The 15339-nt window shown below is 41.1% G+C and overlaps 1 protein-coding gene across 1 annotated transcript in view; it reads right to left on the bottom strand.

Moving 5' to 3' along the window:
• The window catches only part of SPAG16 (sperm associated antigen 16), a 1363505-nt gene that overhangs the window by 429864 nt on the left and 918302 nt on the right, over window positions 1-15339 (bottom strand). Inside the window, exon 14 of the mRNA XM_073646626.1 lies at window positions 14112-14177. Coding sequence (XP_073502727.1) covers window positions 14112-14177 — 66 coding nt within the window. The remainder of the gene's footprint in view (window positions 1-14111; window positions 14178-15339) is intronic.

The following is a 15339-nucleotide window of genomic DNA, read 5'->3' as shown; positions in this document are numbered from 1 at the left end:
GGAAGGGCTGCCGTCTGGAAGTGCAAACCAGAGTTAGGAATGGACGCCAAGTAGGGTCAAAGCCAAGAGGTCATGTCAGGAACAGAATCATAAAACAAGCGGGGAAGTCAAATATAAAGCTGAGGTCAAAGAACAGGAATAATTAGGACAAAACACAGAAGCACAACACAGAGGTCTGAACCAGGATAGCTGAACCATTGACTGGCAGTGGACGGTGGCTCTCAGGGGATTATATATGGAACAGCCCTACACCCTGCTGACAGCAGATGGAAACCAAATCAACAAGATTAAACCCGTAGCTTTCGGACTGGCCAGAGCCACAAGTCCCAGGAACAAAACAGGAAAACAGGACTGATGTTATTAAGCATCACCTACAACAACGGTGTGGCACCACCTAGCGGCCGAAGCAGAAACCGGCACAGATGTTACACATAAGTTGTCAATTACCCTTTAAGTATATTTGGCATGGACCTATATGGAAAGAATCCAAATTGTTCCAAGTACTTATCATTGCACTTTTATGATAAATTCACATGCACCAGATTTGTAGAAGCTATTTCTGTGGCTAAAAGTAATTTCTATACCTGCTATCGACTCCTGGCCTGTCCAACTAGCTGGCCCATCTAGCTTACTGTATAATGAGGGCTGTTGTCTTCACTACCCACCACCAATCAGAAATGATTCTGTTGACCACAGCCAGGATACCCATAAAATTATACAGTGGTTAATGGGTAAGATTGATGAGATTCCTTAGTTTATGTGCACACAAATGTTTTCAAGGTTTATAGAACAGGGCAACTGGAAGATTTGCCTGGAAAATCACTGTAAAGGGAATCTGTCAATAGGGTCAACCCTCATAAGCTGTCTATATGGGCATGTAGGTCCCAGGAAGCTGAATAAAATGATACCTTGATATCTGTGATCTGATGTCTTATTCCAGAGAAATCCATGTTTTTCTTATATGTAAATGAGCTGGTCCAGACTATCGGCCGGACCCTAATATGCATGACAATCTGCCTCCAGAGATTATTGTAAATAAAAGGGGGAGTTACCAGTGTGAGACATGTAACTAACACAGAACAGTAGAACTGAACTTTGTCTCCTGACATACACATTCCCTGCAGCTCTCACAGCTCTGCTGTATTACAACACTATTGTATCACTCAGGCCCAGTGTCAGCACCTGACGCACCCGGGCAAGTGCCAGGGCCCTGAGCAGGCGGGGGGGCCCACTCGCCGTCATGCACCCTGGCACGCTATGGGACTCGTGAGCTGAGGAGAGTGGTGCCAGCGTCTGCCCCCCCGCTTGCACAGGACCCCGGCACAATACTTACCTCTCCCCGTGCCTCTGCAGCAGCTCTTGTATCTCCCGCGGCTGCTGCACTGTGACATCTCAGGTCAGAGGGCGAGAAGACGTCTTTACACCGCGCCTTCTACTGAGCAGTCACAGCGCAGAGCGGGAAGACGGCGGAGCGGCTGAGGAGTTCGGAGCAGCGGCAGCGATGAAAGCAGCGGCAGCAGGTGAGGTGAGTATTTGATATTTTTATTTTATGTATGGAGGCATGGGGCACCTGTATGGGGCATTATATGGGGCACCTGCATGGGGCATTATATGGGAGCCCAGGGGGCATGGGGAATTATATGGGGGCCCAGGAGGCATGGAGCATTATATGGGGGCCCAGGAGGCATTGGGCATTATATGGGGGCCCAGCCTGCATGGGGTATTATATGAGGGCACAGCCTGCATGGGACATTATATGGGAACCAGTATTCAGTATGAAGCATTATATGGGGGCCAGTATTCCGTATGGCGAATTATATAAGGGCCAGTATTCTGTATGAAGAATTACAAGAGGGCCAGTATTCTATATGAAGCATTATAAGGGGGCCAGTATTCTGTATGGAGCATTATAAGGGGGCCAGTATTCTGTATGGAGCATTATATGGGGGCCAGAATTCTGTATGGAGCAATATATGGGGGCCAGTATTCTGTATGGAGCAATATATGGGGCCCATAATACTGTATGGAGGACTATACTGTCCGGTCTGCACTGTGCACTGCGAGGATTCGCCAGTTTCTGAGCTATTGTAGAATTTATAATTGATATCACTCATGTAATGTAAGTAGTGAAATCTTTGGCCTCGTACTATACATATATTTCTCTGCGGTATCTCTGCATCATGAATCGTAGTATGTGTTAAAGGGGCCCACTGAGACTCTTTCGCCCAGGGCCCAGAAAAACCTGGAGCCGGCCATGGTCTCACTGGCTGCCTGTGAGATTGAAGCTGAAGCTGAGAGGAACCAGCAGATGTGTCAGGTATAATCACACACAGCTCTGCAGTGAGATCAGGAGAGCAGAGAGCGGCCATTACATATCACACTGGTAATGTCCTCTTTTATGTACAATAAAGGTAGCAGCTGAACAGCTCATTTACATATAAGAAAAATGTGGATTTCTCTGGAATAAGACATCAGATCGCAGATATCAAGATATTATTTTTTCTATTATTATTATTTTTATTTTTTACTATGACCTGCATGCCCATATAGATGGCTTAGGTTGAATCTACTTATAGATTGCCTTTAAAAACACTTGAAAGGCTGTTTCTATTAATTTCTATTGTAAAACCACTTTGTTGTTTACTTGTTCTCACTTTTGAGCATTTTTTTCCCCTTAAGGTTTGCAAAAACGCCAGATGGGAAAAAAGAAAGTGTATGTTACCTCTTTAAAGCACTCTTGATTAAATCCGCTACAAATCCACTTTGTGAAGCTGTATCCACTTAAGAAACTTGTCGTGTTTGACCACCTAAAAAGGGTATGTGACGCAAAGTCTTTTTCATGTGGGTCTGCAACGAAACCCACCTTATAAAGCGCTCAGAAAATGCTCCAAAGGATAAACCTATACATTTTTATGAGAAAAAAACTTGCTGTTTATATGTTCAGCCTTTTGGGCGACTTCAAAAAGAACTAACCGGACAAAAGAAGTGACCTGACCATTCGTCAGGTGTTTTCCGCTCAGAAGACACTCTTTAACCCTGGCATCTTTTTGAGCATTTTAATTGTGTTTACGCTTCAGAAATCACTAGCGGTTTCTTCATTGTTGAATGGAAAAAGAAAAAATGAACGAAAAACAGCAATAAAAAAATGACCTCAAATCAAAGGAAAAAAGCTTGAAAATAATGCTGGCGGTCAAAAACGATGCACCAAGCGCTCAAGAAACTAACTAGAAGACACAAAAAACAGCTTTAAGGTTCCACTTGTCTGGTGTGAAATGTAACTGTATATAAACCATTCCAATTTCATTTACATTAACACTTTTATTTTGCTGTGGAACTTCCTTTGAGTATAGCATTGATTTTTTTGTTGAAACTTTTTGTCGACTATTTTTTTTATGGCCTTTTTATATTTCTCATTATAAAATCAACATGGTTCCCTGAAATAATAATAAATATTTTTTAAAATTAATTTATCTTCCTTGTTTATAAAGAATGAAAGAACCTTTAAATTACTAGACTTAGCAAAAAAAAAAAAAAAAAAGAAAACATAAAACATCCAGTAAATGAAGTAAAAACCATGATTACATAATTTTTGTTCCTAGCTTAGAATTGGAAACATTTGTATCTAGCCTAGGCAATGTTCTCTGTGATATACAAGTCTGGAGTCCAGAGCAGAGATGAGCAAATCAATTTGATGTAAATCAAATTCATGTCATTTTATGAAATTTGCAGGTTTCCGAAAATTCTAACAATTTGTGATTCGGTTTGCGTGACAGCCACAGATTTACATGACCTCAGGCAAAACTGCCAGGGCTTCCCCATAATGTCTTGCAGCTATTACATTATTGCAACAAAAAATCCCAAATGCATATTGCCCAGAAACACACAATCAGTGCCACTGATTGTGTGCAGCTATAGATACAAAACTCCAAAAACTTATAGAACACCAGAAAAAAAGAAGAGTTTTTTCAGAAATTATATATAAAAAATGTAAACTTTATTGACAATTAATTTAGACAAGACAATACATGTAAAAAGAGATGTGAATCGGAGGGTTAGGAAAATAGCAGCATGGCGCTGGCCACACCAGGGGAAGCTTCAAAAAATCACATGATGTAAATGCTGTTCAAAAGCAACAAAGAACAGCAGGCACAAGTAACATAAATAGTTCAGGCAAATAGCATGGCTAAATACATATTGGCCATAATAAATTGCAGTGTAGTCACTTGTGGCTCATGTTGGTAACAGCAGTGATTAAAGCAACATAAAATTGATGAAAAGTACACAGAGCTTACCCTGGGTGGGAACAGCGCCAGAAATAGAATGTAAACTGCTTCCAAATGCGCGTTTCGCGTGTAGTATGGACGGCTTTATCAAGGGAAGGTAAACTAGTGTGGCAGAAGGACCTTAAAATACACCAGGTGGGCGGTCAAGTGGTGCACCACGTGACCGACGAACCATCAATGACATCAGGTATGCGGCGCGTGCGCCCGGGGTCAGACAGGTCAAGCAGCAGCCGCATGGCGGTCACTTCCAGGAGCCGCAAGCTGCGCGGTCTCAGAGGGGAGACGTCGGGCGCCGCAGCTAGGGACGTGGCCGTGCCGGGCGCACGCGCACAAGATGCCAGGTATAGAAATATATACAGTCAATACTGACAACATTATAGATCAACAAACATATCATATCACAATGGATATAGGTTATGTATGTATACAGACTATATCAGGCACAAAAATAATAATAAACATGACATAACACGGTATATGCATAGAATGAATGAACTGTGAAGTATGATGAGTAGATGGCTGCATATCTTTGAAATGGAATGACGAACCTGGGCAAATAAGGACCATGAAAAAGGAATCAAATAACAAGGGACAATAATTAGTGACACAAATAAAACCACACAAATAATACAAAATGGGGGTAAAAAAGCTGCAAGCACAACACCAAGAAGTCACGAGTTGGGACAATAATACAATTTAATTAGAGAAGAAGACGCACGTGGCTGATCATAAAAATGAGGCAAAACTGAGGGTCTCGTTTAGTCCCTTTGGGGACAACGTGTCCAATGTTACTATCCACTTCGTTTCACGCTGGGCCAAAATACGTTTCACATTACCACCCCTTGCCCCGAGATGGACCACGTCAATACCCCGGATGGAAAGTGATGAAGGGTTACAGTCATGAAAATGACGAAAATGCCTGGGAAGAGTTTTCAGCTCAGAGGGATCAGTCACTGACCTGGATGCAGCAATGTCTCTAACGTGCTCCCGAACCCTGACTCTGAGTTCCCTGGATGTAAGTCCAATATAGATAAGTGAACAATCACAAGTGGCATAGTAGATGACATTAGTGGAACTGCAGGAGATACGATGTTTAATCAAATACTGTTTATCTCCCGCCACAGAGTCAAAGGTTTGGGTACGCAGAACATTGGTGCAAGCCAGGCAGTGACCACAAGGGAAACACCCCAACGATGGATGGAATGAGGAGAGGAAGGTCTTGTTGGTGGGGACATAGTGGCTCTTAACGGTTAGATCACTGAGATTTTTGGCTCTCCTGGACGTCATAGACGGGAAATCTCCAATGGATCCCGCAAGAGAGGGTTCTGTAAGGAGAATAGGCCAATGTCTCTTAAGAATTGTCCGCATATAATTCCACTTGGTGTTGTATGTGGTAATGAAGCGTGTCTGATTTTCAGCTGATTTAATTTTTCTGTGGCCATATAACAGCTGTGAACGGGATGTTGCCTTAGCTCTATTGTATCCCCTTTTGATCGAGCGTTTGCTGTAGCCACGTTGGAGAAACCTAGACCTCAGAGACCTAGCCTGGTCCTCAAAATCCTCAGGGGAGGAGCAGATCCGCCTAACCCTCAGGAACTGTCCAACCGGGACGGCCCTAATAGTTGCGGGATTATGTGCAGAGGAGGCATGGATCAATGAGTTCACAGCTGTTGACTTCCTAAATACATCAGTCCTAATGGAGAAATCACAATCAACCTCCAGGCTGATGTCAAGGAAGTCAATCTTGGCCGCGTCTGCTTTATATGTTAAGCGGATATTCAGATTGTTATTATTGATTTCTCCCATGAACCTCCCGAGCTGCTGCGGTGTACCACTCCACAAAAACAAGATGTCATCTATAGATCTATACCAGCACAGGACATGGGTAGCGGCACACGCGCCCTCATCGCCAAAGAGGGATCTCTCCCAGGCGCTCAGGAAGAGATTGGCATATGAAGGCGCGCAGGCCGCGCCCATGGCTGTGCCGCGATGCTGAAGGTAGAATTGATCCCTGAAAATAAAAAAATTATGAGTCAAGATAAACCGCAGCAGCTCTAGAATAAAACCGCAAAGAGGACCGTCCAGGTTGGAGGCCCCAAGGAAAAGGCGGACCGCCTCCAACCCATCAGAATGGGTAATGCACGTATAAAGAGTCTCTACATCTGCCGTGACCAACAAAGTGTTGGAGTCCACAAAGACGCCGTCAAAGCGAGTGAGGACGTCCGTTGTGTCTTTTAGATATGATGGAAGGGTCTCAACGAGAGGCTTGAGGTAAAAATCCACGAATTACATTACATTATGTAGTATAGCGCAGCCAATCAGGAGGGCCTATCATAGCCAGTATAAAAGCTAACTCAAGGAATGCAGCAGACATTTCAGGGTGATTTTGGATAGTGAAACAACATCAGGGGTCACGGCTCAGCAATAGAGATAGGAAGACAGTAAAGTGTTGTACAACTGCAGCAGTGAAGATGAGTGTAGTAGTCTTCGAATAATACAGAAATGCAATTGATAATTATTTTTTTGCACATTTGTTTTACTAGTGAAGTATTACATCCATATATGCCAAAACAATACAGCACCCTGCCACAGGTGTAGACTTTTTAGATGTGTATCTACCAATTATATTATAGCATTTTTGGGAAGGCGATTGAATTCTGCTACACTGAATTTTTAAATGCAGGTATTTACCTGCTTGTATGTTTTTGAGTCCAATTTGACAACCGTACACACTACACTTATACTGTGGCTTGCTTTCTGCACATGTACCTACCTACCTAGAATTTCTTGTTACATCATTTTTGGCTAGGGATTAATACTTGGAGTTTGAAAAGATTGTGAAAAGATAAATATTGTGTTGTAAAAAATGCCTGGTAAAAAAAAAGCGGCAATGGCAAAGAATGGGGTAGTGTAAAAAGAAAAAGAAAAAAAATGTACCACAGCTAAGAATGTGGGAGCCGCTAGCAGCAGGAGCAGAAGCACCACCCCCACAATTAGAACCAGCCGTCTGGGATGAGGAACTACGGTCATGCATCTGGGTTTCGAACCCTTGAGCCTGTGCTTTGTGGTCGGCTTATCTGTCTGCCGAGCCACAGCAGATACACCTTTTCTCCAGGTGTTTAGTTTCTGTTATCCTTGCTTCAGTCTTTTTGGGGTAACAGCAAAGGTGCTTTCATTTACTCATTTGTCCGCCCTATCACCTTTCGGATTTATATACTTTCCCCCTGCTGGTATTTCCTGCTGGTGATAGTCTCATATGGATGTCCAGCCATACTGCTGTAGTTGAAGCCAGTCAGTGAAAGGCCAGCTAGGGTTTATCTCTCTGCTGTTTATGTTCTTTACCCTGCACCTATCTTCCGTCTCTTTTTATGAAGTAGGAGGCATATGCTCTAACAGAACGTACTTAAGCTTTATTTGGTATTTTGTCGTTTGTTTGCTTTGCTCACTCTTGGATCTCTTTCTGTTTCAGCACACTTTCCCTTCTGTAGGTAATTTGCAGTCTGCTCTGCTTTCTGGTTCTTTAGGAGTGTGACATAGTCACTGGTAAAGTGATAGAGGGAAGATATGTTTCACGGAGGCTATTAGCTTCTGTGAAATTAAACCATGAAGTTTGCTCCAGCATGTTATTTGCTGAAAGGGTTAAACCTCCATTTTAAAAGAGAGTGTTTTTTGTGAATGACCATTGAGAAGGGCAGGAGGTCATTCACCATATCTCCATACCAGGGTGTGGTCTGGGGTTTAAATGCTCGGCCTGCTGAGTCATTCAGTGTTTAGTGTCTGGAGAGGCATACTCCAGAGAGGAGACATGTGTTCTGTGCTAATCTGAATCCTGTGTTTGCTGGACTCTGAGTGGGTGGATCCCGTTACCACAAGGATTGTGTTTGGTATCACCACTTTGTTTTGTTTTCTTGTTTTTGCCCAAAGGGCCATGTTTGTTTTACTTCCCCACAATTTATGCTGCCTAATAAATCTGGGAAGAATTTAAAGAGACAGTGTTCCTGTGTACCTCTATGTGCAATCAAGTGAGTCGATCTACCACAGGAGGAACGTGAAGTGCTCAATGGCAGCATAGGTCCAAGTTGCCATCATCTTGTCTGTGGTTAGCCCTATCTCAGCTCATGCAGGAACCCCTAGGGACTGCGAGGTCAGGATCTCTAGTTTGCACAGGAATTGGCAGGGTCAGTTGCAGTTATTAGTGTTACCTATTTTTCCTGAGTGAGTTGCTACACTATCATAACAACTACCAAAAGCAGGTCACAATTAGCTTCAACAAGTGGGGAAATAGTAGAGGGTATTATAGAATATATGGCACATAATTTTTATCAGGCACAGCAGAATGATGTTACCTCTAACAGTGACACTGTCAGTTTAACTAAGAGTTCTGCACAGAGTAAACTGCCTTCCTGAACACAAATGACTAAGAAGAATCAATTTTTAACCGTATGTTAATTTTAAAAAACATGAAAAGTCTGTCAGTGTGCAGTGTTAATAAATGGACTCTTGATTCCTACCGGATTACTATTGATTCTATGGTGATGTCAATTTGACATTTCTAACACTGAGTTCATGTTAAAGAGGATGAAAGAGGCTGGATATGGTCTAAGGAGGCAATCTTTTCTGGGCAATTGGAGGCTTTGCAGTATTAAGATTTGCTGTGAATCCATTATTTAAAAAAAATTTGTCAAACTTGGCAAATTTGAATTTCAAAATATTTGATCATCTCTATTCCAGAGTGTTTTTGCCTAAACTGAAATACAGAAGTATCCATTGATCAGCTGAAATAGGGACTAAGTACAAATATAGCAAACATCAAGAAAACCATATCATAGCATGTCTAGGCAGTCTGGTTAGCGTGGTTGCTCATTCATTTTGTATTGGGGCAGCTGTGTTAAAAATATCACGCAGAGTACTTGGTCCACCAAATGAATATACTATGATAAGTCTGACATTCATATGATTAACTCTGCACAAAGGGCCATAAAATGTCTCAACTCTTTTTGCAGAAACTCAGGACCAAGAGGGATATTAATGGGATTACGGAGAATGCCATTCTTGACATCTCTGCCTGGTGAGCCCAAGCTTCAAAGGATGGGCAGATGGTTTTATATAGGTAAGCTGGACATCCCCCATTTACTATAGGAAGGGGAGATGGAAAAAACAAGGTATTTAATATTCAATGTACTAGCCTCCTTATTAGACCCCAGTTACAGATCTGTTATTTCCCTATTAAAATATAAGCAATCCTGAAAACCTGAGCCCAGGACTAGCCATATAAAAATAATGGTTAAACAATGGAAAGATGTTCACATATTGGGGGTCAACCAAGCTGAATGTGATCCATAAACCTTCCATAACCTCAAGGAAACAGAAGAGCAACTATAGACAGAAACGTTTAGGTATTTTTTTATTGTTTAGCGTTTTTATTTTAGAACTGTTTTCACATTTGTGTGTCGTCTTGTTTTTCATTCATTCTCTTGTAAACACTGTACTTCTTATATTAAAGTTTAAAACTTTAATATGTTTGGTCCTTGTATGCGCTAAAGATTCCACAGCCTTTCGGAGAGTGTGTGGCTTTTTGACAGCAGAGCATATTTTGGGGAATCATCACACAGCTTGATGAGTGGTGGCAGCATGTTGTGTATCTCGGGTGTGTGCACTGTGTGATTTATACTCACTTTGCAGCCTATAATGGAGGTAGAGTGCAAGATTGAGTGAAAAGAGATATATTAACCCTTGCAATCGCACCCCACGACATGTGCTAAGAAGTGTGTACGTGACCATACCTTTGCACATTCCTAGCTGTATATTTTTCCATCCAGTTTATTATCCCATGGATATAAATGGAACATTTGAGAAGCTTAAATTCCCCTTTAATTTGCCATTCACTGGTTTTGATCAATTCATAGACCTTTGATGAAGGACAGATTGTTTGCATATCTGTTTCCATTGAACAGAACAGAGATTTATGAAATATGGCCATGATATATTCAGCATGGGATCTCAACAGCTTTACATTATTGAAATATGCAGTAGAGCCATCTTCACAACCAAAGAGGAACCTGCTGTGTTGATTTGAAAATGAACATATTTATATTAAAGGTTCAGCCAGCTTGGCCGCATGCTGTGTAGAATTAATTCACATGGCAGTAATTATATATTCACAAGCCCCTTCCTCATCGCCCAGAATAATAGATGCAGTCATCATTTCTATTCTCCTTTACAGTCTCATTGTTTCTAAAACACATGGTCTGAGAAGAACAGACATGCCCTTGTTTAAAAATAATAGTTTTGTCGAAGTGATCTGCTGCAGACACAGACTCTTCTCCAGGAACCGCATATCACATTAAGAAAATTCACTGTAATTCTGCTACAGTAAGGGTGACATGAAGCCTATGGTTAGCTCAGGTTCCACAGCATTGTGAAGTACTACTTTACCCTGAACGCCCCAGTTAGCAAAATACAGGTTGTGTGGTGAACATTCTTTACAGGAAAAACTAAGTATATAGAACAATAATTTTCACGAGTAAAATGCTATTATTAAAAAAAAACTGCAAAATAACATTGTAGAATGGTTTTACAGATCTACTGTAACAAGTGCTAGCACTAGATCAGCTCTACAGTAATTCGAACGCACAATTCTAGAACAATGAGCACATAAAAATTTAGGGAGACTTTCAAGCCTGCAAATTGTACAGACAATGGTCTCTATGGTCTACATATCTAACTTTTCAGATTACAGCTGATTACAGTAATCTGATCCTTCACAGATACCATGTCAGCCTTTATTAACATCTTACTTTTCATATCTTCAGGTGTCAGCAGTAACATACTGTAAAGAACAATGTACAGATTCCCATTCTACAGTAGATATGCACTTAAATGTTTTTATCTGAGGCTAATGAAAATGTTGTTCAAGGGTCCATCAAACTTCATAACTCAATTATTTTACAATTTTGGGTACAGTTACCCCAACTCTCCCCTACTCCATATTTTTACACCATGTAACAGTTAAAATACACTTCTTCATCAACCCACAATTAAGTGTAATACCCAATTTTCCTTTTTCCCCTCTTAGTACGTCTTTTACCTCCATCTTTTTTTTCCACCTTCCACACCTGCTTTCTCTCTTCTCTGCTCCTTTTACTATATCTATATCTTACTCTTGTTTCAAATTGGGTCCCTCTCCATGGGGGATATTCTATTTTGGTTTCTAGTCTCTCTTTCCTTGTCCTATAAAACTGGGGTTGGTCCAATTTAGGCTTTCTTCCTAATAGTCATGGTAATTAACTAACTAATGTGACAAAGTCACTGGCAAAGTATTGGAGTGGAGATATGTTTCACTGAGGCTATTAGCTTCAATAATTTGAAACCAAGAAGATTGCTCCGGAACACTAAGTGCTGAGAGGGGTTAATCAGCTATTTTTAATGGGCTAGGTTTTATGTGAACAGCTGTAGAGCGGATGGGAGGCTGTTCACCATATCTCCACCCTGGGGTGTGGTCTGGGATATAAAAAGCCACCCTATTGAATCATGTGTTGTTCAGTGTATCTGGAGACGCTAGCTCCAGAGAGGAGCTTATGTTTGTATAACCTGAACCATGTGTTTTGCTAAACCCTGAGAGGCCAGATTCCCGCGGAAGTATGGACTATGCTGTACGCTTTGGTTTTACTGCTATGCCAGAAGAGCCGTGTTTGATTGTATGAACTTTATGTTGGTTTACGTCATTATTTAATAAACCAATAAAATATTTAAAGAGACAGTGTTCCTAAATCTGCCTCCATGTGCAGCTGAGAGAGCTGATCTACCACACTAGATAGTTTCATTTCTTTATACAGTACAGACCAAATGTTTGGACACACCTTCTCATTTTAAGATTTTTCTGTATTTTCATGACTATGAAAATTGTACATTCACACTGAAGGCATCAAAACTATGAATTAACACATGTGGAATTATGTACTTAACAAAAAAGTGTGAAACAACTGAAAATATGTCTTATATTCTAGGTTCTTCAAAGTAGCCACCTTTTGCTTTGATGACTGCTTTGCACACTCTTGGCATTCTGAGCTTCAAGAGGTAGTCACCGGAAATGGTTTTCGCTTCACAGGTGTGCCCTGTCAGGTTTAATAAGTGGGATTTCTTGCCTTATAAATGGGGTTGGGACCATCAGTTGTGTTGTGCAGAAGTCTGGTGGATACACAGCTGATAGTCCTGCTGAATAGACTGTTAGAATTTGTATTATGGCAAGAAATAAGCAGCTAAGTAAAGAAAAACGAGTGGCCATTAATACTTTAAGAAATGAAGGTCAGTCAGTCCGAAAAATTGGGCAAACTTTGAAAGTGTCCCCAAGTGCAGTTGCAAAAACCATCAAGCGCTACAAAGAAACTGGCTCACATGAGGACCGCCCCAGGAAAGGAAGACCAAGAGTCACCTCTGCTTCTGAGGATAAGTTTATCCGAGTCACCAGCCACCGAATTCGCAGGTTAACAGCAGCTCAGATTACAGACCAAGTCAATGCCACACAGAGTTCTAGCAGCAGACACATCTCTTCAACAACTGTTAAGAGGAGACTTTGTGCAGCAGGCCTTCATGGTAAAATAGCTGCTAGTAAAGCACTGCTAAGGACAGGCAACAAGCAGAAGAGACTTGTTTGGGCTAAAGAACACAAGGAATGGACATTAGACCAGTGGAAATCTGTGCTTTGGTCTGATGAGTCCAAATTTGAGATCTTTGGTTCCAACCACTGTGTCTTTGTGCGACGCAAAAAAGGTGAACGGATGGACTCTACATGCCTGGTTCCCACCGTGAAGCATGGAGGAGGAGGTGTGATGGTGTGGGGGTGCTTTGCTGGTGACACTGTTGGGGATTTATTCAAAATTGAAGGCATACTGAACCAGCATGGCTACCACAGCATCTTGCAGCGGCATGCTATTCCATCCGGTTTGCGTTTAGTTGGACCATCATTTATTTTTCAACAGGACAATGACCCCAAACACACCTCCAGGCTGTGTAAGGGCTATTTGACCAAGGAGCAGAGTGATGGGGTGCTACGCCAGATGACCTGGCCTCCACAGTCACCAGACCTGAACCCCATCAAGATGGTTTGGGGTGAGCTGGACCGCAGAGTGAAGGCAAAAGGGCCAACAAGTGCTAAGCATCTCTGGGAACTCCTTCAAGATTGTTGGAAGACCATTTCCGGTGACTACCTTTTGAAGCTCATCAAGAGAATGCCAAGAGTGTGCAAAGCAGTCATCAAAGCAAAAGGTGGCTACTTTGAAGAACCTAGAATATAAGACATATTTTCAGTTGTTTCACACTTTTTTGTTAAGTATATAATTCTACATGTGTTAATTCATAGTTTTGATACCTTCAGTGTGAATGTACAATTTTCATAGTCATGAAAATACAGAAAAATCTTAAAATGAGAAGGTGTGTCCAAACTTTTGGTCTGTACTGTATGTCAATTATATTCTTATTGCACTGATACATTTTTGAATATTCTGCGTAATCTTCATATCTCCGTTAATGAGATATGGCGGGATATGGTGATCCATGCCGGAATTGCCTGTATTTGTTAAATAAAGAATTTATAAGAAAAAAAAAACTTCTTAAAATCTATCAGTAAAAAATAGACATATACAGTATGTTTCTTGCCCTTTATTATGGGCTGTCTACATTACAGTGATGGCAATGGATGGAGATTTCTGCTCCAGCAAGCTTCCTCTCAGCAACAGAGAGGGCAAACAATACATTATATCTTCCTCAGACTTTATGGATAAAAAAGGCAGGTTAGTAACTTACCATAAACTTTTAGGTATGAATCCTTACCTTCATGTTAAACGTGGCATAATTGCACGAGTGGAGGTGGCCATAAAATGTCTGTGCACACACACCCTGAAAGAGAAGATACAACAATGGATTAGGATCTGTTATACCACTGTTTTATATTATTTTACCAAAGACTGCTTCTGCTACAGTACACAAGACAATTTTCCTTTACGTGCAGAATTATACAACAGATAGACTGACTGAGCTGTTAAGACCAGGATAGCTTTTTTATAGTGTAGTGTGAGTTTATACTGTCCTGTAATCTTTTGATGGATTTATGGACAGGATCACCTTATAATGTTACTAGTATATTTCTCTTTGAGAACGACTGGAAATGCTTGTCAACTTGTGGATGTCTGTGCCAAGAAATGAGTTCACATTTAACTAGAAGTCAGCCCACAGTACTTAACTATATAGTGTTATCCTCTAGTAGCGGAGAGCTATATCAATTTTAACAGGCTCTAAATAAACAGTATTTCCAGGTGCTTAGAGGCAATGTGGAGTCTGAAGCATGGTACATTCTGGTTGCAAATTTGTCTATGTCTCCACATTGTAATGGTAGCCATTTAATGAATGCAATGCATCACTATAAATTAATAATATGGCAATTGTTATCTGGCATTAATTTTCAATAGCATTGGATTTCAATAATTAATGCTTCCTTTACAATATGTCACATTACACCTTAAATACAGTAAAAACAGTACGGTGGAAATAAGCAGGTGTATAGGACTGGAATTATAGTTATGTTCAGAACTTTCATTACAACCCATCTTTTTAAAGGAATATTCTCAAGTTGTCTCTTGAGAAGTTCGGTGCAATGTAATCTCCTTATAGTTTCTTTGCTTCCTGGTTTCTAGCAGGACGGGCTCTCCTCCTTGAGTGGCAGCTCTGGTGAATAGAACTATAGAGTTGGTAGAACTTTAAAGCCTAGCATGAGTTCTACTATAACAGTCTACACTGTTATACCTGTCTTTACATATAGAGATAATAGTGCATTCAAACAAGCACAAAGATTGGGACATCGAGAATAGAGAGCTGTGATTAGCAGACCAGCTCTGAGAGCTAGGGGCTGGTGATTTATAACTGCATCTCTTCAGAAGATGAAAGGAAGGAGGTGAGCAGATACCTGTTGTATAGAAATCAATGGTCTGGAGAGAACTGGAATCTAACTACTGTGCATACTTAGCCAGGCACTAGAGGCCGGGCTCAATGGAAATGAACTGTA

This window comes from Phyllobates terribilis, unplaced genomic scaffold (genome assembly GCF_046119375.1).
Source record: "Phyllobates terribilis strain yellow unplaced genomic scaffold, ASM4611937v1 Scaffold_9__5_contigs__length_417890890, whole genome shotgun sequence".
Lineage (NCBI taxonomy): Eukaryota > Metazoa > Chordata > Amphibia > Anura > Dendrobatidae > Phyllobates > Phyllobates terribilis.
The sequence above is the reverse complement of the archived record's forward strand: the minus strand, read 5'-3'. Positions and strand labels throughout refer to the sequence as shown.